General features: G+C 44.4%; 1 protein-coding gene across 2 annotated transcripts in view; it reads left to right on the top strand.

Moving 5' to 3' along the window:
- Positions 1-26,074, top strand: part of IRAG1 (inositol 1,4,5-triphosphate receptor associated 1) — a 177,945-nt gene that overhangs the window by 55,564 nt on the left and 96,307 nt on the right. For both annotated transcript variants that reach the window (XM_089654615.1, XM_089654614.1), the window contains exons 2-3: positions 16,653-16,832; positions 24,460-24,566. In XM_089654615.1, coding sequence (XP_089510741.1) covers positions 16,761-16,832; positions 24,460-24,566 — 179 coding nt within the window. In that variant the 5' untranslated portion in view covers positions 16,653-16,760. The remainder of the gene's footprint in view (positions 1-16,652; positions 16,833-24,459; positions 24,567-26,074) is intronic.

Here is a 26,074-nt window from a genome sequence, read left to right as displayed (position 1 = left end):
AGAAGGTGTTGGATCAGATTGCATTGTGTGATGCCAAATATATTGTGCAGAATTCACAGGAGAAGGGGGATGTCAATGACTTGATTCTCTGCTACAGGTTGGAATGGTTTACAGAATTGGTATTTTTCTTCCTTCATGTGAAACTAGATTATTTGATGTTAAGTGGATGCATGCTAAGGGCCCATTCGCACCAGATGCAGTGGGGTGCATTTTTTGCACTCCAACTGCATAGACAGTCCAAAATCCAAGTAATCCTGGGAGCTTAGTTCACACTATTGCAGTGCAGTGCAGTGAAAAAAGAGTACAGCAAACTGAATTCTTTTGCACTGCAAATGCACAGAAATGTGCAAGAAAGACTTGAAACTTGTATTAAACGGAATGCCAAAGTTGCAGACACCCAAGTGGGAGAGTACTGCTAGGGAAATATCTCACAGTTCAATGCAGTCAGAAATGTAGGAGCTGAGGTGTCGACAGCGTCTGTTTCAGAGGGAGAAGTGCAGCCTGGCCGGTCTGGTCCGTAAGTGGGAAGCTCCTTTCCAGGATTGTGAGTCCCTAATCTTTCCCTCCTCTTCAGGATCCTTTCCATACCGCTAGTTACTTTCTCTAACAAGCGGAATCTCTCTCCTGAAGCTAGCCATATGCCCGAAGTGCACCAAATCCTGGGAGCCAGGGATCTAAATAGACCCTGCCAGGGGCGGACTGACAACTCATGGGGACCCCGGGCAATAGGGGATCATGGGGCCCCTGTGTCCTTGCCCACACTCAAAGTACACCCAAAAAAGACTATAAAAGGTAAAGGTACCAGGGGCATTTCATGGGGCCCCCTACTGACCCCAGGCCCTCGGGCAGTTCCCAAGTGCTCGAATGGTCAGTCTGCCCCTGGACCCTGCTGACCCAAGATGGCCACCCTGGGTCACATGGACGCAACGCAACCAACAGGTACACTGCTCCATTGACCCAGAAAACCACAGAGAAACATTGCTTCTCCTGGATTTCCTTACTGGGCTGAGGTGCCACTCGGTTGAGCGCCACCTGCAGTGGAGAAAACAAACTGCGCCTGCCTACAGAGAGGCTTGACCATTCTCAACTCTACTCTTCTCCTTCAGCAGAGAAACATGACCAAATGCCTAGGCTGTTGGTTATGTGAGCACCACTAAAGAGAGCCTCAAGCAAAGGAAAGGTAAGCATTTCTGCCCATCTTCTGTTCTTTTTTGTGTCAAGCATGCTAACATATCTTCATCTAAGGTTGGAGTGTACTTTGGATGTTATTACTGTCAGGAATGGACTCAGCACTGGTGGTGGGACTCACCTGCCATGTGGGCTGCAGTACCAGGGCTGACCAGCGGGTGCTCTCAGCAGCCAGAAGCTTACTCCTGCAGTCAGCCAACACCTGAAGCTGATTGCAGGAAGTGTATTTAAGGAATGACCAGGCCTGTGATCAGGGCCTTGGTGTATGTTTCCCATGAGCCCTTGTACCTGGTATCCTGTGTTCCTGCCTCGTTGCTGACCCTGCTTTGATCCTGACCTCTGCTGACTGTCTCCTGTTGAACCCCTGGCTTGCCTGACCATCCTTCTGCCTGATCCTCGGTACCGCGCTGCCCGCTACCTGCTGAACCTGGCTTGTGACCCCGACCATTCTCTGCTTGCTCCTCCTGTACCACGCTGCCCGCACGATACCGGCCCGGCCTGTCTGACTATGCTTACTTCACCCGACGATCCATCCATCCCGCATGGATCACCTTTAGTAAGTCTGCCTGCCTCTTCCCATCAGACTCCGTTCCTGCACTCCCCTGCCAGTACTCTCTACCACAGCCGGACGCACTCAGGGGTCGCGACCTGGTTCCAGTCTGCACCAAGTCCATCCCCACCATCAGGGGCCCTGGTGAATAGCAGGCTGGGACTTAGACCCCGCGCCCTGAGGAAATACGTGCTGTGGGCTGCTAGAGACACTGCCAGGCAGCACCTGACAGTACCTTACGGCCTGCCTGACCATTTCACCTCTCCAGCCTGACTACGCCTGTGTTCCTGAAGCCAGCTACTTCCCTGTGTCAGTCCACACATTTCTGGTCATACCCGGATCCCTAACAATTACAATGCTGGAGTATATGGGAAGTCCAATTTGAAAAATCTTTCAAGTCCCCGGTATTTTCAAAGAAGACCTGAAAAGTTTAAATATTGCATTTGTGCAGAGAGTTTAAAAAAGTTGAGGATCTATATTTAGCTGGAAGTACAAACACAAGGACATTAGGTAAGAAAATTATATATAACGAGGACAGCCCAGATAACGAATTAAAATAAATCGCAAATGAAAACCAGATGTCATGTGGTAGAATTGGGATTGACGTGGTGGAAGGGAATACCTCCCGGCAGAATCACCTTTTTTGGAGATGTGCCGCTCTCATCGGGGCTGTTTTCACCCACCAGCCCAACGAGTCCTCTCCATCACATAATCCAATTGAGGGATAATTGTTCATATTCCAGGACTTTTATCCAAGAAGTGCTGTGGCTTCATTAGGATGTAAAAATAGCAAATACAGTTATATAATCTGTGTCTATCCTGCATTCCCCGTGGCAAAATAAGATGAACTTTTAGATCTGAAACTTCTCCCACAAGCCAACTTTAGATTCTATTAATACTTTAGTTTGGGGAACTCACTGATTAACGGGAAGTGAGTTTATATGCAGATAATGATCTTAAAGTATCTAAAAGCCAGAAAGTTTTTTTTTCTTTTTTATTTTTGGATAGGGTAGGGAAGGATTAGAACTGCGGTCAGGTTTTTATTGCTGGTTGTGTCCCTGTTAAGAAGAATCACTCTCTGTATTTGTCCAGATGACCATTGTCACCAAGACAATGCTCTTGGCTCCGTGCTACCCATGTTGGCTGGACTCCTTTCTATTATCCCCCAGTTCTCCCCCATCATACTCTTCTCTATTTCTCTTCCTTCTCTTTCTCTTCCATATTTTTCCTCTAACTTACTGTTTTACACACCTAACCAAACCTGTAAGTGTAGGGTGGTGGTTGTTTGTCATGTCCTCCATGCTTCCCTCCTTGGGCACCAAGCTAGGGTCACATAAGAGTCCTACCCACCCAGCAGTGGGTTCTTCTGGGCTACGCTAGGCACCTTGTACAGGGACTCTATACACACATGGCGTACCTTTACTCTGTGCCATTTTCACCAATGCCCTGGTACAAGGCTTCTGTCAGGAAATACTCAATCTTAAGACAAGCCTCTTCTCTTAGAGATGAACATACACCATGCACACTTGTGCACAACAACTATTCTCCAGTTAGCTCTTGGGTCTCCGTGTACAGTAAATGTATATTTTCCCACTGTAGTTAGCAATTATGCGGGCCATACAGAACACTGACTCTCCAGTGTGCACTTGACTTAAACTCTTGAATTTCCAGACGCCCGTACCAGATGGAGACCTCTGCAGTGCAGTTCTCTTCCAGTTGCTATGGGAGATGGAATATGGCACAGGGAGTGCCTACAACATATGCCATGCGGCAAGAGGCAATTCCACCCATAACAGACCCACGTTACGAAAGGCTGCTTTTTGACTGTACCTTCATTGCTCATTGCAGCCACATGAATAATTTGCATTCTTAGCGTGTTAACTTTTTAAACCCCATGTGGAGGTGGCACAGGCTGTAGAAGTGTGTGATAGGCAAAGTTTAACACTTTACTTGTATTAAAGTGCAACATTACAAAAGGATCCAAACCAACCACAACAGTCCAGTAGAACTTCAATAAAGCAGTTAACATCCTACGTCCCTAGTCCCTACTCATAACCAGGCTATATGCTGCCCCGATGTACCTGCAGAGGTAGAGTCCATGAAATTACAGGGTTCATCAGAGGCATTCTCCAGCAGCTGGTGTCTTTGGGCCAAACCCCAAGGTCTGACGACTGATCGACGTAGTAAATGGCATTCTTGTGCTCCTCCAGGGTGCAGCTCTCTGGTCCTTTCCCTTCCGGGGGAAGGAATAGTGCCTCATCATTGGAATCATTTGGAGGAATAGTGCTCCAACATTGGTATTAGTGGGAGCCATAGTGCCCCATTGTTGGTGTCACTGGAAGAGTGGAAGGAATGGTCCCACATCATTGGTGTCATTTGGAGGAATTGCGCCCCATCATTGGTATTAATTAGAGGGATAGTGCCCCATCATTGGTATTAGTTATAGGGATAGTGCCCCATCATTGGTATTAATTGAAGGGATAGTGCCAAATCATTGGTATTAATTGGAGGGATAGTGCCCCATCATTGGTATTAGTTATAGGGATAGTGCCCCATCATTGGTATTAATTGAAGGGATAGTGCCCCATCATTGGTATTAATTGGAGGGATAGTGCCCCATCATTGGTATTAATTGGAGGGATAGAGCCCCATCATTGGTATTAATTGGAGGGATAGAGCCCCATCATTGGTATTAATTGAAGGGATAGTGCCCCATCATTGGTATTAATTGGAGGGATAGTGCCCCATCATTGGTATTAGTTATAGGGATAGTGCCCCATCATTGGTATTAGTTATAGGGATAGTGCCCCATCATTGGTATTAATTGAAGGGATAGTGCCCCATAATTGGTATTAATTGAAGGGATAGTGCCCCATCATTGGTATTAATTGGAGGGATAGTGCCCCATCATTGGTATTAGTTATAGGGATAGTGCCCCATCATTGGTATTAGTTATAGGGATAGTGCCCCATCATTGGTATCAGTGGGAGAAAAAGTGCCCCATTATTCGTATTATTGGGAGGAATAGCACCCCACCATTGGTATGAGTGAGATAAATAGTGAAATATATGTCCGCTTCCATTGTGTACAATAGGGTGCGACTTGTCATGCGATTTGAAACGATCAAATCGCATGACCTGTTCTGTGAGCGTCCCATAGAGGCTAGTACAAACTTTTGCAGATTAAATGTCATTCAGTTAGGGTTTGCATCTACTTTATAAAACAATTTCGGGTACAAATTCAGGCCGAAATAGCAATAGCAGGATATCAGATGCAGCTATATACGGTATATAGTCATAGGTGAGCGTTCACCGCAATAATACCGTCCACTCTTCTCTGATTGGTCGGTCGACCCCAGTTCATAAAAAGCTCTCATATGTTATGTAGAAAAATGTTATTTGGACAAGGCATAGTTCAGCTATCGCTGTGTTATGGTTACAGAATGCCTTTTTATATACTAAAATTTATATTTAAACCCATATTTGCATTGCTGATATTTTACTTTAGGGTGCACACATAAACAATCCTGACGGGGTTATTTTTACAGAGAAAGAGTAGAAAAAAAAATCATCCATTGTAAATTGAAGCAGTTGTTGCAATCCCTAAATAGAACATTTTTTAAATACCAAATTTACCTAGAGCAGCTCCAGCTCTCCTGCTCTCTATGCTGTGTCTGGTGCAGACACAGCATAGAAAACGGAGCAGATCGCACTCTTACTCAAAGTGATAATAAACCCTCAATTGCTTAGTGAGCACTAACATTTACACCAGTCTCATGGTATGATTGGTGTGGTTCTGGGCAGGGGCAGACTGACCATTTAGAAACTTGGGCACTGGCAGAGGGCCGGGGGTCAGTAGGGGGCCCCATGAGATGCCCCTGGTACCTTTTTCATAGTCTTTTTTGAGTTTGGGCAAGGACACAGGGGCCCCATGATCCCCTGTTGCCCATGAGTTGTCAGTCCACCCCTGGTTCTGGGTTCACCCTGACGCTTATGGCTGGTCAATTCTGAGTATAGGAGCTTTTTTGTTATTATGCCTTTGCACTCTTTCGTGCATGGAACATGCTATAGCTTACAAATGAGTCTTACATGTGAGTCGTCCATACAATTATCTTTCTACTAATGAGTTTTCCCCTGACAGGGATTTTCCTACCTGTGGAGTGTGGTACGATTTTTTTTGTTTGTTTTATACTTTTATTTTTTTTCCATAATATCTTTTATTACATTTTCTTTTAAGAAAAAAATACCTTACAAAACCATCATAAATCTTTTTACATCATACATATAAACTTTATCCCCATACCCGCCCCAACACACCCCTGTCCAATCTCATCTTATCCTCTCTTTCCCCTCCTATTAATCTAGTCATTTATATAGATCTCTTTAACCATTTCTCTGGTACTATACTGTTTTATACTTTTAATTTTGTCTGTAATAAAGTTTTCGTGTGCCATTGATCACCTTCTCCTTTGTTTGAATAATTTTTTCTTGAGTATTCACAAATTCCCTATTCCGGTCAGGGGCGGACTGACCATTCGAGCACTCGGGCACTGCCCGAGGGCCCGGGGTCAGTAGGGGGCCCCATGAAATGCCTTTTTATAGGCTTTTTGGGTGTGTTTTGAGTGTGGGCAAGGACAAAGAAGCCCCATGATCCCCTATTGCCCGGGGGCCCCATGAGTTGTCAGTCCGCCCCTGATTCTGGTTGAGTCCACAACTAGTTCTTTTTCTGTAGGTTTCTCACTGGCTTGGTGTCTAGGGACTCCCGGAATACGTATTTTTGTTTGATCGTATGTATATATTTTTAGGTACCTTGAGGCTTCTTTTTGGAAGTTTTGCTTAGCGAGTATGCAGCTTCTTTATCTTTTAATCCTTGCCCGTATTCCAGTCTAAGTGGGCGCCATGATCGTTGCTCTAGGTTACCTGTTTCGGGGTGACTCCTTTGTCTTGGAGCATCCTATGGAGACAGAGACTAGAACTATGTCTCCCTACACTGAGTGCATCAATAGAAACATGCAGCTAATAACCTAGAATGACAAGGAACTCCCCTGCCTCCCCCCCCCCACACACACACACACACTAACAGACTGCACTGTTATCTCTTTTCTGTGAACACTGAAAGTTCAGGGAAGCAGTACTGAGAGAGCAGCAGCCAACAGCATTGACAGTTGCAAACTGAAAATTCTGGGGTAAGAACTTTAACTAATAGGTTACAGGAGAATGTTGTTTTGTGCTAACAAATGCTGAGGGTTTAACAAAGTTTTGCATTTGGCTAGGGTCAGTGTCACTACTGGTAGCATGAGGTGATAACTGGATCCTACAGAGGTTGCACAGGCAGTCCAACTCCTCTAGGATGGCACATCAATACGTTCCATTGCCAAAAGGTTTGCTGTGTCTCCCAGCACAGTCTCAAGAGCATGGAGGAGATTCCAGGAGACAGGCAGTTACTCAAGGAGAGCTGGACAGGGCCGTAACCCATCAGCAGGTCGGTATCTGCTCCTTAGTGCAAGAAGAAACAGGATGAGCACTGCCAGAGCCCTACAAAATGTCCTCCAGCAGGTCACTGGTGTGAATATCTCTGGCCAAACAATCAGAAACAGACTTCATGAGGGTGGCCTGAGGGCCCGACGTCCTCTAGTGGGCCCTGTGCTCACTGCCTGGCACCATAGAGCTCGACTGACATTTGCCATTGAACACCAGAATTGGCAGGTCCACCACTGGCTCCCTGTGCTTTTCACAGAGGAGAGCAGGTTCACCCTGAGCACATGTGACAGACGTGAAAGGATCTGGAGAAGCCGTGGAGAACGTTCTGCTGCCTGTAACATGGTTCAGCATGACTGTTTTGGTGGTGGGTCAGTGATGGTCTGGGGAGGCATATCCATGGAGGGACGCACAGACCTGTACAGGCTAGACAATGGCACCCTGACTGCCATTAGGTATCAGGATGAAATCCTTGGACCCATTGTCAGACCCTATGCTGGTGCAGTGGGTCCTGGGTTCCTCCTGGTGCAGTGGGTCCTGGGTTCCTCCTGGTGCAGTGGATCCTGGGTTCCTCCTGGTGCAGTGGATCCTGGGTTCCTCCTGGTGCAGTGGATCCTGGGTTCCTCCTGGTGCAGTGGGTCCTGGGTTCCTCCTGGTGCACAACAATGCCCGGCCTCATGTGGTGAGAGTATGCAGGCAGTTCCTGGAGGATGAAGGAATTGATACCACTGAATGGGCCCCACGCTCGCCTGACCTAAATCCAGTAGAACAATCTGTTATTGCTGCTTGGGATATATTGTTGCTCTCATTGTATTTTGCTGTGGAGGTCCATTGTTGCTTATGGGGATCTATTGTTGCTGGCTGAAGGGGATCTATTTTACTGCTTTTCTTGTAATCATTAACAAATGCCATACAAAATAATACTTGGGTGGGTAGGGGGTGGAACCAAAGGACGGTGTTTGGAGGTGGGTGGGGGCAGAAACAAGGAGAGACTCAGAAGGGGAGGGTTCCTGCACCTATTCTCTGAAGTCCTGGTTGCATTAAATATTTACCCCGAACCGATGGCATGTAAAGGAATCTTTTAGAACTTTCTTTGAGTCTGGCTTCACATTTGTGTTTTTCAGTATTGTGTGGTAAAAGGCAAAGAAGTACTTTTCCAGGATAGTCCCATGTATTTGTGCTCTTTACTGATGATATTGTGTCCTGGTCTGCATTTCTTGATTACCATCACACTTATTTGAATTACTGGGCATGTGCACTAATTAAAGGCTATTAACTGAGAGCGGATTGAGGCCACAGATGGGTGGTTCCTGCATAATTAGGCACATGAACACCAACAAAATAGGCATGCTGAGTTGCTGTTGATCCCAGTTGCTTCCACTTGGTTATAATCCCACTAATGCAGGCCATAGACGGGTCGAAAATCGGCCAAATTTACAAAAAAAAACCTGAAAAATCGGTTGTTCGATCGGCCGACGTTACCACCAATGGTAAAAAAATTGGGCAATTTTCATCCCATCTATGGCCGGCATTACGGCCGGCATTAACTCCATAACTTTTGTCCCTTGCAGAGACAGGGCAGCATACCATATGTGACAGCAATACATAAGAAGAAGAAGAAGAAGGAGAAGAATTCCAGTCCGCTATTATATTTTATATGAAAAAGTATAGCGGTTGCAACAAATGTATCCATTTGTATCCAAATAAAAACATCTGTATCCAAATAAAAACATTGTAATACATTATTTGGATTAAAATGTTTTTATTTTGATACAGATGTTTTTATTTGGATACATTTGTTGCAACCGCAAGACTTTTTCATATAAAATATAATGGCAGACTGGAATTCTTCTTCTTCTTCTTCTTCTTCCTCTTCCTCCTCTTCTTCTTCTTGTCAAAATCGGCCACAAATTTTCCAACATGCCCGATAAAAAAAATGTGCAAAAAGCTCAAAAAACGGCCGACCAATTAACCCACTAACTGTGCGAAAATCTATGGCCGGCATAACAGTTGAGCGTGGAATATTTAGTAGCCAGGAAATGTCACGGATGGACTTATTGCACAGGTGACCACCTATCACGGGACCACGCTTGGAGTCACTGAGCTCCTGAGAGCGACCCATTCTTTCACCAATGTTTGTAGAAGCCGTCTGCATGCCTAGGGGCTGATTGTATACACCTGTGTCCATGGAGGGGATTGGAACACCTGAATCACATGATTTGGAGGGCGGGCCCAATACGTTTGGCAATATAGTGTATATGACCACTATTTTTGCTGTCATGTCTAAGCCTGTAGCTTGTTTTTTTTTTTCAGAGTTTGATGCTTGTTGTTCAGAGTTGCGCCTTTAGACAGGATGTTGGGACAGCGGCTGTCAAGCTATCCCCATCTGCCTGCCGCTCAGAACCCATGGGGGATCTTTATTATCCTTCTAATTTAAGCCGAGTTTATAATAACAAACCACAACACAGAACAACAACGCTTATCCATGCAACCCATCAACCATCGTGGGAAAAAAAATAAGACCTTGCATCTGTCCCCGGCGGCTGCGAACATGAATTAATGGACCTCATTATTATCATTATTATAATTATTATTATTATTTTTGAATTCTCACAGAGCAGGCCGACTGGAAATCTCCAGTGCTTTCACGGTGACTGGGCGAGAATTCAATATTTGCAGACGTTTTATTTAAAGAGCTCATACAAATCCATTCATAAAAGTTTCTATATAAGGCAGTGATTTTGGCAGCGCCATGAATATTAGGACTTGTGTAGATGGAATTGTTGTCAGAAGCTGCCTTTTGCATTCAGACACAGCGCTGCTCAAACACAAAGGACTGAAAGCAAAATGCAGCAAAAGGTTCTGCCTACAATGCCAATGCATCTCAATAGGACCTGCTGTGTCCAAGGAAACTTAACACAAAGCAAGTCAGATGCATCCTCAGATCTGTCTGCGCCATTGAAGTAAATGGGGGTCTGCTAACCTGCAAGGAAGTCCACTTTAACCACTTCCAGTCCGGACACTTTCCCCCCCTTCCAGTCCGGACACTTTCCCCCCCTTCCAGTCCGGACACTTTCTCCCCCTTCCAGTCCGGACACTTTCCCCACTTCCAGTCCGGACACTTTAACCCCCTTCCAGTCCGGACACTTTAACCCCCTTCCAGTCCGGACACTTTAACCCCCTTCCAGTCCGGACACTTTTACCCCCTTCCAGTCCGGACACTTTCCCCACTTCCAGTCCGGACACTTTCAACCCTTTCCAGTCCGGACACTTTCACCCCCTTCCAGTCCGGACACTTTCCCCCCCTTCCAGTCCGGACACTTTCACCCCCTTCCAGTCCGGACACTTTTACCCCCTTCCAGTCCAGACACTTTCCCCCCCTTCCAGTCCGGACACTTTCACCCCCTTCCAGTCCGGACACTTTCCCCTCCTTCCAGTCCGGACGCTTTCCCCCCCTTCCAGTCCGGACACTTTCCCCCCCTTCCAGTCCGGACGCTTTCACCCCCCTTCCAGTCCGGACACTTTTACCCCCTTCCAGTCCGGACACTTTTACCCCCTTCCAGTCAGGACACTTTTACCCCCTTCCAGTCCGAACACTTTCCCCCCCTTCCAGTCCGGACACTTTTACCCCCTTCCAGTCCGAACACTTTCCCCCCCTTCCAGTCCGGACACTTTCACCCCTTCCAGTCCGGACACTTTCCCCCCCTTCCAGTCCGGACACTTTCCCCCCCTTCCAGTCCGGACATTTTCCCCCCCTTCCAGTCCGGACACTTTCACCCCCCCTTCCAGTTCGGACACTTTCACCTCCTTCCAGTCCGGACACTTTTACCCCCTTCCAGTCCAGGCCAATTTTCAGCTTTCAGCGCTATCACACTTTGAATGACAATTGCACGGTCATGCAACACTGTACCCATATTAATTTTTTTGAGACAGAGAAAGCTTTATTTTGGTGGTATTTATTCACCACTGGGATTTTAATTTTTTTGCTATGTAAATGAAAAAGTCCAAAATTTTTTTAAAAAAGTGTTTTTCTTATAACATTTTGCAAATAAATAATATTTCATCATAAATCTTGGCCAAAATATATTCCTTTATCTTTTTAGCAAAAAAAAAAAACCCAAATCAGTTTATAACTAAAAATGATGATTTTTAAACTTTTTTTTACATTTTTATTTTTTTTTATATTATTATTTATGTTTTTTTTTTTTACATACTGTCACCCTAACAGTACAGTGTCACCATAGTGACACTGTACTACTTGTAGGGGGTGATGAAGATTTTTTTTTTTTTTTTACACTGATTGCTTTTACACCCATAAAGGCTGTAAAAGCAATAATTTCTCCTTCTCTCTGGCTGCATTCTTGCAGCCATTGAGAACTACTGTGTGAGCTGTGATTGGTCACAGCTTGTCACATGGTACAAGGCTGTTGTGAATAGCCCTGTACCATATGATCTCTGTGATCATTCCCAGATTTCACACATAGTAAGCAATGATGTCAGAAGTGACATCTTGCTTACTACTCTGCATGTGATCACTGATTGGCCAATCAGTGATCACATGATCGGCGCCTCGCACAGAGGTCCCGTACGACGATCGGTGTTCCACTGTGTCCAGAGAACACAGCGGGCACCGGAACGCGGTGCTGCACATTCCCAGAGAACGCGCACAAGCAGAGGGCAGGGAGGCCGTTTATAAACAGCCACCCGCCCCTGCACTGCTCCCGTCCGGCTGTTTATATACAACGGCCAGAAAGAAGGTGGTTAAACTCTTGCAGCACTATCCCTGTAGGAGTTGCAAAAAGATTTTGAGCACCCCTATAGTCCTGCACAGCCAGGCAACACGCATCTCCACACAGGCTTGCATCCAGGAATTAGAGATCAGTCCTTGAGGTTTGTTTTTTTTATGAATTTATTAGGGGGATTTGAACTGGGATAGGGTTAGGGGTGTACAGGATGCCCAATGGAACTGGTGAACTGAGGACAACCTCCTGGAACTATTTACAAGCCTCCACTGCAACACAGTGTATTCTTATGTACCACTCCAGACCCTAGATGAACTCCTCTTCTTTCACCCAGCAATCTGGAGGTGTCCCTGAAAGGGGGACTGGTGCCTGTTGCTTTAAGAAATGGACAGTTCCAGGCAGGTGGCAAATCTGGTTTCTCCACAAGTGATCCTTCTCCTATCCGCCCAGGGGGTGAAGGGATACTCAGTTCTTTTGCAGTACAGCTGATGGGTCGGTGTCTGCTACCAGGCCTTCTAGCGGGGCCGCTCCTTCCCTGCTGTACAGGTGGTCCTTGATCTGGGGGCCAGTGAAGCTCTGAGCTTTCTTCCTCTCCAGCTCCACTGCCTGTAGGTGGGACCCTCTCTCCAGCTGAGCCCCCTCCCAGGCTTCTGCTTTCAGCCTCACATCTTCCTCTTTGTCTTCCACCCAAACTCTCCTGCAGCTGAGCAGGCTCACTTACTTTTAAGGGTTGTCCTGGCCCCTTGCCAAGCCTCCTGTTTGGGATTGGCCAGGATCCCTCAAGAGAACATGCCAGCCACTCCTCAGATCCTCCCACTGCCTCTAGACCTTCCTCCAAAGCTCTAGAGCAGGGGGAAGTTCCAGAGGGGCTGGCCTGAAGAGCCTCTCAGTCCTGACCACAATTTGACCTCCTGTCTATTGCACCCAGGCTGCTACTTAGCCCCCCTCTCTAACAATCAGGACTCTAGCTCCCCCTAGCTAACTAGGAGGGTGCTATACTTACTAAAACACACAACTAAATGAGCCCTTTCACAACGTGCATGCGCACAAAATGCGTCAGAGAGGAACCTTGCCGCATTGACGTCACGCCGCCAAGGCCGCATGGAAGGCCGGCGGCCATCTTTGTTTCTGTAAGTGTGCTGAAAGATTACATGGGTGATCTCTCTTTGCAATAATTAAATAAAAAATACTACACTATCAGCACTTTCATTCTGTGGCTTGTTTTTGCGAGCCATTCAAGGTGGAAAGCATCCTCTTTTTGGCAACCTATATCTTTGGTGGAGAAGTACTAATGGAGCTGTCCTTGTGTACCTCGAGGGTCCTGTGAGTGAGGTCTGGTCTGGAGTTATTCCCTGTATGCTGTCAGTGTGCCAGTGGAGTCCCTTTCCTTTCCTGACCCCATATGTTCGCCGAAGATAAATTATATTTATGCGCAATACTATTACACTTCTGGTGAGTGCGATCATACTGCAAATCCTTATCACGGAAGTCACGTGCACGGAGATTTCATGGGACACATTGGACTGATTTTATGCATCTTCATATTAATATTTTATTTATTCATCATCATTTATTACTATTTGTGTGAAAATATACACCAGTGTCACTACTAAAATTCCAGTCACATTATTTTCGTCAATTTGTGACATATATATTTATGTTGTGGTTACTTTAGCGGTAACATTTTGTGCTTCACGTTATATGCATTTGTCACTTTATGATATTTAGCGCTGCATTATTTATTATAGGAAATTATATACCACCAGGATACTAACTTGTATCCTCAGACCTGGAATTTGTTTGCAGTGAATAATTTGTGTGCAAGTGACATGACATAGTCTCTGTTGGGGTCCCTCAAGGCTCCGTCCTCGGGCCCCTTCTCTTCTCCATCTACACCTCCTCCCTTGGCCAACTCATACACTCTCACGGCTTCAACTACCACCTCTATGCCGACGACACACAAATCTATCTCTCAACCCCCCACCTCACCCCCTCAGTCTCCGCCCGAATCACACACCTACTGAGCGACATATCAGACTGGATGTCGCTCCACTTCCTTAAACTGAACCTCTCCAAAACCGAGTTTCTTGTCTTCCCCCCAGCCCACACACCACCCCCCATTGACTTCTCCATCACATCCAACAACGCCACCATCAAACCCGTCCCGCAGGCCAGAGTACTTGGTGTCATTCTGGACTCCAACCTATCCTTCCAGCCCCAAGTCCAATCTTTAACAAACTTGTGCAGACTCCCCCTTCGCAACATCGCCAAAATCCGCACGTTCCTAACCCCAGAAACCACTAAACAGCTCATCCACTCCCTCATCATATCACGACTCGACTACTGCAACTCCCTCCTCACTGGCCTGCCTCGCCACAGGCTATCTCCGCTTCAGCCTATCCTGAATACGGCTGCCAGACTCATTCACCTTTCCAACCGCTCCGGTTCCGCCACCCCCCTCTGCCAATCCCTCCACTGGCTTCCGATTGCGCAACGGATTAAATTCAAAATCCTAACGCTGATGTACAAAGCTGTCCACCATACTGCCCCAAACTACATCACTGACCTAATATCCAAGTACCGCCCAGCAGGCACACTCCGCTCCTCACAAGACCTCCTTCTCTCTAGTTCCCTGGTCTCCTCCTCCCATGCCCGCCTCCAGGATTTCTCCAGGGTGTCACCCATCCTCTGGAACTCCCTGCCCCAACCCATCAGATTATTACCTACTCTCCTCTCCTTTAGTCGCACCCTGAAAACCCATCTCTTCAGGGAAGCCTACCCCACCCCCTGCTAACTTGCCGACCTCCTCCACTCTTCCTACCACTCCATCCCCCACAGCTTTCACCTCCTGTGCCACCATCCCCTCCCTCCTAGATTGTAAGCTCGAAAGAGCAGGGCCCTCGATCCCCTCATGTTTTGCATTGTATTGGTATTGTTCTGTCACATGTTCTGTCCCCCTTTGTAATGTACAGCGCTGAGCGAACCATTGGCGCTTTATAAATACTGTATAATAATAATAATAATATTGTTCTTGTGCAAAGCTGATGGCCAATTCTTCCCACCCACATGGAAGAAAAATATATTTGAAATATATTTTAAAAATATTCTTCCAAAATATACTGACATATAATTGAAATACTACAATTTAAGGCCGTACTCAATATATTTCAAAATATATTTATATATATATACACTCATACTGCATGTTGAAATGCCTTTTTTATATATTACACAATATATGAAAAATATTTTTAAAATATATATTTTTTAAATATATTGTTTAGATTTTTTTTAACATATAAAAAAGTAATTTTAACATATATTTTTACATATATTATTATACAGGATTTATATGGCGCCAACAGTTTGCTCAGCGCTTTACAATATAACGGGAGACAATACAGCAATAATACAGATCAATACAAGAGGGATAGGAGGGCCCTGATCCTGAGAGCTTACAATCTAGGATATATTTGTAAATGCATTCCAAAAATGTAGATTAAATGTATTTTTAAAAACATTTTTCATATATTTTGTAATAAAAATGCATTTCAACATACAGTATATATATATACTCCCTCCCCCCTCTATTGTACAGCGCTGAGTAAAACCTTTGGCGCTATATAAACTCAATGTAATAATAATAATAATATATATACATAGAAATATATTTTGAAATATATTGAATACGGCCAAAATTGTAGTATTTCAAATACATGTCATTATGTTTGGGAAGAAAATTCTTTTAATATTTTTAAAGTATATTTTTCTTCCATGTGGGAATTTTCATATATATTGGGAGGCATAGCCTTCTGCAGTGCTGGATTAAACTCTGTGGTGCCCCCCTAGGCAGTGGAAACCTTGGGGTCCCCCTCACATGTTTCTGAAGGTTTCTCATGAGTGGTTTAGTGGGATAATATTGAACTAAGTGGCGTGCACACCGGCCTCTAGCTGGAGATGACCGTCAGTACTGTACATTACATGGACGGAGGTTGCACCAAAATTTTCAACAAACTGACAACTGAAAGAAAATGAGCTTTTAGGAGACAAACTGTAATGTGAACCTAATGTCTACGGTTTATGGATTTTAAGTTGTTATTGGATACATTACATCAATACGGGATTTTCTCTACAGAGTCTTCAGTGTAAAGTTTTTGCTTCTTTGAAAGGAAAAGCTTAATTTTCTTTTAGGATCAAATCCATATTATTTGGATCCGTTGTCTCAGGGCTCTGAACCAGCATGGCCCATAGGCTGGTGCCTACTCTGCTTCTTTGGTAATACAGCACTGGCTTTCTGGGTAGTGATTGGGTAGATACTGGACAGTGAGTGTTTGACCTCTGATGGCCTAATGGGTGGCATGGTCATAAATGGATATATGGAGTATTGTGGTTCTCCGTCAACTCAACAGAGACCTCTTCCTGGAAGAGATGACTGAATGTGGAAAACTGTGATTGCACCTTCAATGTTGCTGGCCTCCTATGACCCACTGTAACTGTAATTATGTTCTTGATCAGAGATATGAAGGAAACTGCTTACATGAGTTTCTGCATTTTTTTTATATTTTATGTCATAAAAAGGCCAGAAGAACATCTGTGTGTTTTTCTTAATATCGCTCAACTTTGCTGTTTGTTATTATAGATTATCCTTCTATTATAAGGTAGATTATTATCTCTGCTTTGCATGTTTTTTGGCAGCACATAGCAGATGAATGTCCTGGAACGCTTCTCATGTTCATCTAGCTGGACGGGGTCAGAGTTCGGTCTAGAACTGGGGTCCTTCCACTTCGCCTCCTGCTCTTCAGGATGCCCACCGTCCCTGGAAAACAAGAACTGGCGGCAGATGGCCAGCACCCACCTACTCCTACAACAGCGAGGGTGAGTGACCATTTACTTTTCTAACTTACTCTCCACCTCCCAGATCAGAATAAGAATTTCAAGATGCAATCTGGACAAACAGCTGAGCAGAAAGCCCAAAATGAACCACTTCAACTCTTGCACTGGTACAGAACATTTTTTCTGTCACTAAATCCTCAAAAGAGAAAAGAGGTAAAGGTGCTTCACCCAACATCTGAACCTGTATACCCCCTAGGCTCAAGTCATATGGGCGACTCTGTTGCTGGTAGGAGAGTCTTCCACTTACCTCCGTGAAATTGCTCTCTCACTTGCCCTGAAAGCTACCAAATCTCCCTTGCTAGTGAGGGGGCAGGGAAGGAGCAATATCTGACTGGCTTGGGTACCAGGGAGCAACTCCATAGACAATGATAAGTGGTCTCTTTTGGCCAATGTCAGGCTCACCCATGTTACCAGAGCAAACCGAATCATCCAGTTTGTCCAGTCTTTCACTAGCACTGCCATAGCATCCATCCAAAATAGCACCATTAATCCAGACCTGCCTTTACATTCTCTCTGAACTTGTTGCACCTTTACTACTGTTTGAGTTCTTTTGCAAATTTATTTCACCAGACACCTCCTCTAGAGCTGAACTCCTGACTGAAAGCAAGTGGAAGCCACAAAGTTTCACCAATTGTGCACCATTGTAAGGGCCATAGCAAATCCGGCAGAAACAATTATTTTGGGACTCTTGCTAGCGAGGGAGCAGGGAGGGAGCAACATCTCACTGGCTTGGGTACCAGGGAGTAACTCCATAGACAATAAGTGGTCACTTTTGGCCAATGTCAGGCTCACCCTTGTTACCAAAGCAAACAGAATCATCCAGTTTTTCCAGTCTTTCACTAGCACTGCCATAGCATCCATCCAAAGTAGCACCATTAATCCAGACCTGCCTTTACATTCTCTCTGAACTTGTTGCACCTTTACTACTGTTTGAGTTCTTTTGCAAAATAGTTTCACGAAACACCTCCTCTGTAGATGAGCTCCTGACTGAAAGCAAGCGGAAGCCACCAAGTTTCACCAATTGTGCACCATTGTAAGGAACCCAACAAAGCCGGCAGAAACAATTATTTTGGAACTCTTGCTAGTGAGGGGGCAGGGAGGGAGCAACTGGCTTGGGTACCAGGGAGCAACTCCATAGACAATAGGTGGTCACTTTTGGCCAATGTCAGGCTCACCCGTGTTACCAGAGCAAACAGAATCATCCAGTTTGTCCAGTCTTTCACTAGCACTGCCATAGCATCCGTCCAAAATAGCACCATTAATCCAGACCTACCTTTACATTCTCTCTGAACTTGTTGCACCTTTGCTACGGTTTGAGTTCTTTTGCAAAATGGTTTCACCAAACACCTCCTCTATAGCTGAACTCCTGACTGAAAGCAAGCGGAAGCCACCAAATTTCACCAATTGTGCACCATTGTAAGGACCCCAACAAAGCCGGCAGAAACAATTATTTTGGGACTACCCCATTCTGTCTCACAAAAATTTGCATAGACCTTACCGCCCAGGACTTCACCCTTCCTCTTGAGGATTGCTTCTTTTCTTACACAGTAAAGCAGAGTCTAACGCCACCGCAGTGTCCCCCAATTCCAGGGGTTTATAATATCCTTTGTCAAGCTGCCCCTACCGCCGCATTCCTGGTGGTCCCATTACAGTTTAAGCTGGTTGGGGTGTTTGGACACTGTTAACCCCGGTGTTGCTCTCTGCATCCAACTTTAGTATCCATTTAAGGACTACCCACCTGTAATGTACTGCGGACTCGCGGCCCGTGCAGGCAAAGCGATGTATGGCGCCGCCTGCTTCTGAGTTTAGGACCCTCACATGTGCATACCTCCCTCCCCCCCACTGACTCCTGCTGTGATTTTACCCAGCAGGAGTCTGTCAGCAAGTCCTGGCCAATGATTCATGGCTGGGACCTGCTGATCGGCCGTCCAATCACAGCCCAGTGCCCTGTGTTGACTATCAATACAGGGCTCTGTACAGAGGGAACAATTTTTCTGTTTCTTAGGAATAAGAAACAAGGAGAACTGATAGTAAAAGAAGCGCACATTACACATAGGTAGGCACACATTTACCCCTTGATTGCCCCTTCCCAGCCAGTGTCATTAGTACAGTGACAGTGTATAGTATTATCACTGGTCACTGTATTAGTGCCGGGGTAGTTAGTTCTCCCCCAGCGTCAGTTAGTGTCAGATTGCCTGCCGCACTCTCACAGTCCCATTATACGTTGTTGATCACCATAATTAGTAGTACAGGCGTACCTTGGTTTACGAATGCCTCGGTTAATGTAATTTTTGGTTTACGAATGAAAATCCATTGAAAATATTGCCTCGGTTTACAAAGTTTTTTCGCAATACGAACGGATTAATTGGTTTTTAATGCATTTGCAATTTTTTTAAATCATGTCCGTGTACAGTATTTATGCCTTTAAAGTGCACTTTATAAAGAGTTTTGAACAGATAAAACTTTTTTTGACTTTTTTATGACCTCCGGAACGGACTAATTGGTTTTCAGTGTATTTACAAATTAATTGTGAATCATGTCCCTGTAGAGTATTTATGCCTTTAAAGTGCACTTTATAAAGAGTTTTGAATGGATAAAAGACTTTTTTTTTACTTTTTTGTGACCTCCGGAATGGATTACTTGGTTTTCAATGCATTTATGAATTAATTTTTAATCATGTCCCTGTACAGTATTTATGCCTTTAAAGTGCACTTTATAAAGAGTTTTGAACAGATAAAAGACTTTTTTTTTACTTTTTCTGACCTCTGAAACGGAATAATTGGTTTTTAATGCATTCCTATGGGAAACCGCGTTTTGGTTTACAAATATTTCACAATACGAAACGTCTCGCAGAACGAATTAAATTTGTAAACCGAGGTTCGCCTGTATAAAAAAAAATCCTAATTTGTAGACACTATTACTTTCATGCAAACCAATCAATATGCACTTACTGGAATTTTTTTTTTAGCCAAAGACACGTAGCAGAGTACATTTTAGCCATAATTTATGAAGAAATTAGATTTTTTTTAAATAATTTGTTGCATATGTTTTATAGCAGAAAGTACAAAATATTGTTTGTTTTTTTTTCAAAATTCTTGTTTTTTTTTAATTTCTATCACAAAAAAGTAAAAACCCCAGTGGTGATCAAATACCACCAGCTCTATCTGTGTGAAGAAAAAATTATACAAATTTCATTTGGATACAGTGTTGCATGACTGCGCAATTACCAGTTAAATAGCAAAATATAGCCTGGTCATGAAGGGGGTAAAACCTTCCTGAGCTGAAGTGGGTATAGAAAGTCTCTGTTTAGGAAAAGGTGTTACTATATTTTTTTATACACAATTCTGTGTTGCCTTACATTTATCTGACAGCTTTGGTCCTAATATATGCCGTGTCAATCTAATTTGGTGCTGTTTATCTGTAGCACCCTCCTACGTAGCTAGGGGGAGCTAGCTGATTATATTTTAAACAGAAGGCTGATTGGCAGCCTGGGCAATAGTCAGCTGGGTCAAATTCAAGACAGGGCTGAGAGGCACTGCAGATCAGTTCCTTGATACCTCCCCCTGCTCTAGAATTTGAGAAAATTCTAGAAGTAGTGGGCAGGGATGAGTTGGAACTGGTCTGCACTCTTGAGGGATCCTGACCAATCCCCAGGAAGGAGACTTAGCATGGGGTCAGGACAGCCCTTAAAAGTGGATCAGCCTTGTCAGCAGCAGAAGTGTTTGGGTGGAAGATGTGAGGAAGCTGAGATTCAGGAGTCTGGGAGGAGGCCCAGTGGTAAGAGGCCTGTCAACAGGCAGGGCACTGGAAAGGTGGATCGCTCAGCCTCCGTCCGTTTTTCATTAGTTTACATCAGTTTTTCACCAGTTTATCACCAGTTTATCATCAGTTTACATGCGTTTTTCATCAGTTTACATCAGTTTACATCCATTTTTCATAAGTTTATCATCAGTTTACATCCGTTTTTCATCAGTTTACAGCAGTTTACATCCGTTTTTCATCAGTTTACATCCGTTTTTTATCAGTTTACAGCAGTTTACATTCATTTTTCATCAGTTTACATCAGTTTATCAGTTTTTTCATCAGTTTTTTATCAGTTTATCATCAGTTTACATCCGTTTTTCATCAGTTTATCATCAGTTTACAGCAGTTTGTTATCAGTTTACACCAGTTTACATCCGTTTTTTTATCAGTTTTCCATCAGTTTACATCCGTTTTTCATCAGTTTATCATCAGTTTACATCAGTTTTTCATCAGTTTATCATCAGTTTACATCCGTTTTTAATCAGTTTATCATCCGTTTACATCCGTTTTTCATCAGTTTACATCCATTTTTCATCAGTTTACATTAGTTTACATCCGTTTTTCATCAGTTTATCATCAATTTACATCAGTTTTTCATCAGTTTATCACCAGTTTACATCCGTTTTTCATAAGTTTACATCAGTTTATCATCAGTTTGTATCGGTTTTTCATCAGTTTACTTCAGTTTTCATCAGTTTATCATCAGTTTACATGCGTTTTTCATCAGTTTACATCCGTTTTTCATCAGTTTACATCAGTTTATCATCAGTTTACATCCGTTTTTCATCAGTTTATCATCAGTTTACATCCGTTTTTCATCAGTTTACATCAGTTTTTCATCAGTTTATCATCAGTTTACATCCGTTTGTCATCAGTTTACACCAGTTTACATGCGTTTTTCATCAGTTTAAATGCGTTTTTCATCAGTTTACATCAGTTTATCATCAGTTTACATCAGTTTACATCCATTTTTCATAAGTTTATCATCAGTTTACATCCATTTTTTATCAGTTTTCCATCAGTTTATCATCAGTTTACATCCGTTTTTCATCATTTTACAGCAGTTTACATCTGTTTTTCATCAGTTTATCATCAGTTTACATCTGTTTTTCATCAGTTTACATCAGTTTGTCATCAGTTTACATCAGTTTTTCATCAGTTTATCATCAGTTTACATCCGTTTTTCATCAGTTTATCATCAGTTTACATCCGTTTTCATCAATTTACATCAGTTTTTTATCAGTTTATCACCAATTTACATCTGTTTTTCATCAGTTTATCATCAGTTTACATCCGTTTTTCATCAGTTTACATCAGTTTATCATCAGTTTGCATCCGTTTTTCATCAGTTTACCATTGGTTTTCATCAGTTTATCATCAGTTTACATCAGTTTATCGTCAGTTTACATGTGTTTTTCATCAGTTTACATCCGTTTTTCATCAGTTTACATCCGTTTTTCATCAGTTTATCATCAGTTCACATCAGTTTATCATCAGTTTACATCCGTTTTTTATCAGTTTTTCATCCGTTTTTCATCAGTTTTTCATCAGTTTATCATCAGTTTACATCCGTTTTTCATCAGTTTGCATCCATTTTTCATCAGTTTACATCAGTTTATCATCGGTTTTCATCAGTTTACATGCGTTTTTCATCAGTTTACATCCATTTCTCATAAGTTTATCATCAGTTTACAGCAGTTTACATCCATTTTTCATCAGTTTACATCAGTTTATCATCAGTTTACATACATTTTCCGTCTGTTCTTCATCCGGTTTTCATCCGTTTCCATCCGTTTTAGTCCGTTTCCATCCGTTTTTCATCCGTTTACATCCATCTACGTTTTACATCCGTTCTGTTTTTTTCAATGGAAGAAAAATATGGTTTTCTTCCATCAAAAAAACGGATGTTGACGGATACAGACATTAACGGGTGTAAACAGATGATCTGCTAGTCCATAGAAATACATGGGGGTCCGTTTTTCATCTGTAAATGGACAGATGAAAAACGGACATACGGAACGTCCGTGTGAAAAGGGCCTATTGCAGCCATCCCATCTAAGAATTGGCAAACCGCAATATAATAAATGGTTGCTTTTGGGTTTAATACCGCTTGAGCGGCTGCAGACCTCACAACTCTTTTACGGTCACATTTGAAGGATCATTTTTTTTATTTTATTTCCTTCAGAATGGCTTCTTGAAGCTATTAATACCGTCTGAATGGTTTTAATTTACTGTTATGTTGAGCGGAATCTAAATACAGCGACATTCTTCCGCATTTCCACATTAATAAAACGATTGGGATTCACTTTTTGGCTGCGTTTCCATTCTCTGCGCAGGCGGAGTTCCACTTCATAGTTGAAAACATCCGCAGCTTTCCTTTTTCCTTTTTTTTGATACGACTGGAGGAGCAGAACACGAAGAGGGGCTGTCGTGCGTAGAGAACACATCAGATTTCCACAGCTGCTAATGAGGAGCTTTGGTCTGGTGGGAAACGTAGGATGAAGAACAATATGAACAATTACTTGAACCTTGCTTAACCCCTCACCTACAGGGCACTTATACCCTCTTCCTGCCCAGGCCAGTTTTCAGCGCTGTCGCACATTGAATGACAATTGCGCGGTCATGCAACACTGTACTCATATGAAATTTTATAATTTTTTTCACACAAATAGAGCTTTCTTTTGGTTGTATTTACTCGCCGCTGGAGGTTTTATTTTTTGCGCTATAAACAAAAAACAGCAAAAATTTTGGAAAAAAAAAGTTTTGCAAACAGCTAATTTTTCTCCTTCACTGATGTGCATTGATGAGGCTGCACTGATAGGTGGCACTGATGAGCTGGCACTGATATGCAACAATGATGGGCACTGATAGGCAGCATTGATGGATACTGATAGGCGGCACTGATAAGGTGACACTGATATGCAACAATGATGGGCACTGATAGGCAGCACTGATAGGCAGCACTAATGAGCTGGCACTGATATGCAACAATGATGGACACTGATAGGCAGCATTGATGGGTACTGATAGGCGGCACTGATGAGGTGGCACTGATATGCAACAATGATGGGCACTGATAGGTGGCACTGATGGGCACTGATAGGCAGCACTAATGAGCTGGCACTGATATGCAACAATGATGGGCACTGACAGGCAGCATTGATGGGTACTGATAGGCGGCACTGATGAGGTGGCACTGATATGCAACAATGATGGGCACTGATAGGCAGCACTAATGAGCTGGCACTGAAATGCAACAATGATGGGCACTGATAGGCAGCATTGATTGGCACTGATGGGCGGCACTCATGGGTGGCACAGGTTGCTGGCACTGATGGGCACAGGTGGGTGGCACTGATGGGCACAGGTGGGTGGCACTGCTGGGCACTTGAGAGCGGCACTGCAGGGCACAGGTGGGCGGCACTGGAGGGTGGCACTGTGGGCACTGATCATCGGGGCACTGATGATCAGTGCCCCGATGATCGGTGCTGATCCCTCCTCTGACAATTGGCAGTTATCGGCAGTACTTTCATCCCAAAATGTACAGCTCCAATCGCATCGCACACAAATTACATGTGATTTGCAGAGGAATGCGGTGCTGTTCCTGTGTGAATCACATACGATATACCACACCGCATGTATGTGAACCCGGGCTCACCCTTTCCAAAAAACGCCCGGGGTGAAAACACGGAGATGTGATCCTGTCCCATAGGAAATCATGTTAAATGGACTGCTGTGCATTTCTGCAAAACGCATAGCTGTGAACCTAGCGTAACATTTTCAACCATGCCATGATTTCTTCCAGGAGGTGGAGATGGGGGGCAGAGCCTGTATCCCTCCAGATATAATTCTTCCCGAACCCACCGATTTCTATGAGGGAAACTTAGAGAAAAACTGCCTGGAAAGAAACCGGTAAGTGATCGCAATTTATCTTCTGCTAATCGATTTACAGTGCATCTGAGGCCATTTTTAATCTTGGTCTCATTGGGGAGATTTTCTCCCACTTCCTCTCTCAGAAGCACAAATGGTGAGCAGAAATCTCTGCAATGTGTAGAAAAATCCCGTTAGATATCTGTCACTGGAACCAGGGGCGGACTGACCATTCGAGCACTCGGGCACTGCCTGAGGGCCCGGGGTCAGTAGGAGGCCCCATGAGATGCCCCTGGTATCTTTCTTTGGCTTTTTCATAGGCTTTTTTGGGTTTGAGAGAGGACACAGGGGCCCCATGATCCCTTATTGACCGGGGGCCCAATGAGTTGTCGGTCCGCCCCTGACTGGAACACATTGGAAGATTTCATTGACATAATCGTGATACGTTACCAGGTCTCCTCCCTCTTTCATATGAAGCGTTGGAGTCACAATAAATCGGGAGACAACTCCCTTGATCAGCACTAGGGATGGGCTGTATGTTCGAGTCCAATGTTAGATCAACTCGAACATCGGCCGTTTGTGTGTTCATCGAATACATGAACGGCAAGGGTGTTCGGCCGGCTCTTCCCACAATGCACTTTTCCCTGTGCGTTCACAATGCACAGTGCATTGTGATTGGCCAAAGCTTTGGTCAGGTGCAGGGGCGGACTGACCATTCAGCCACTCGGGCACTGCCCTTGGGCCCGGGGTCAGTAGGGGGCCCCATGAAATGCCCCTGATACCTTTTATAGGCTTTTTTGGGTGTGCTTTGAGTGTGGGCAAGGACACAGGGGCCCCTTGATCCCCTATTGACCGGGGGCCCCATGATTTGGCAATTCGCCCCTGGTCAGGTGCAATGCTTTGGCCAATCACAAAGCATGATGACGTCACAAGGAGGCCCCTTGTGATGTCATCACACTGATTAAGAACTGTCATCGTGGCGCAGCTGTCAGACAGCCGGGAGCCAGCGTAAGGGGGCGGAGCGTTTTTTTCTCTCTTTTTTTGGGTCAGCGGTGACGGCGTGCATTGTGATTGACCTTGGATCTACTTCAGGGGAATTTTTTTTACATTTTTATTTTTGGGGAGGCGCTCGCTCATCCCCCCCCCCCTTTCCTGACCTGCCAGGCTGCATGCTCAGATAAGGGTCTAGTATGGATTTTGGGAAGGACCCCCACGCCATTTTTTTTTTCATTTTTGGCATGGGGGTTCCCCTCAAAATCCATACCAAGCCTGAAGGACTTGGTATGGATGGGAAGGGGGACCCCACTATATCTTACTTGGTGTCAGCCTCTGGGTAGCAAATGACTCCAGTTCGCCATGTGACCCCAAGTGTACCCCAGAGCATCCTGTGTCATCTAGTGTCACCAGTGCACCCTGTGACCCCAAGTGCACCCACCCCAGAGCATCCTTTCTCATCTAGTGTCTCTAGTACATCGTGTGACCCCAAGTGTACCCCAGAGCATCCTGCGTCATCTAGTGTCTCCAGTGCCTCCCAAGACCCCAAGTGCACC

The sequence above is a fragment of the Staurois parvus genome, unplaced genomic scaffold (genome assembly GCF_062004578.1).
Source record: "Staurois parvus isolate SC_StPar_1 unplaced genomic scaffold, SC_StPar_1.0 ptg000781l, whole genome shotgun sequence".
In the NCBI taxonomy this organism is placed as follows: domain Eukaryota; kingdom Metazoa; phylum Chordata; class Amphibia; order Anura; family Ranidae; genus Staurois; species Staurois parvus.
Note: the sequence above shows the minus strand (reverse complement) of the source record. Positions and strands in the feature narration are given on the sequence as shown.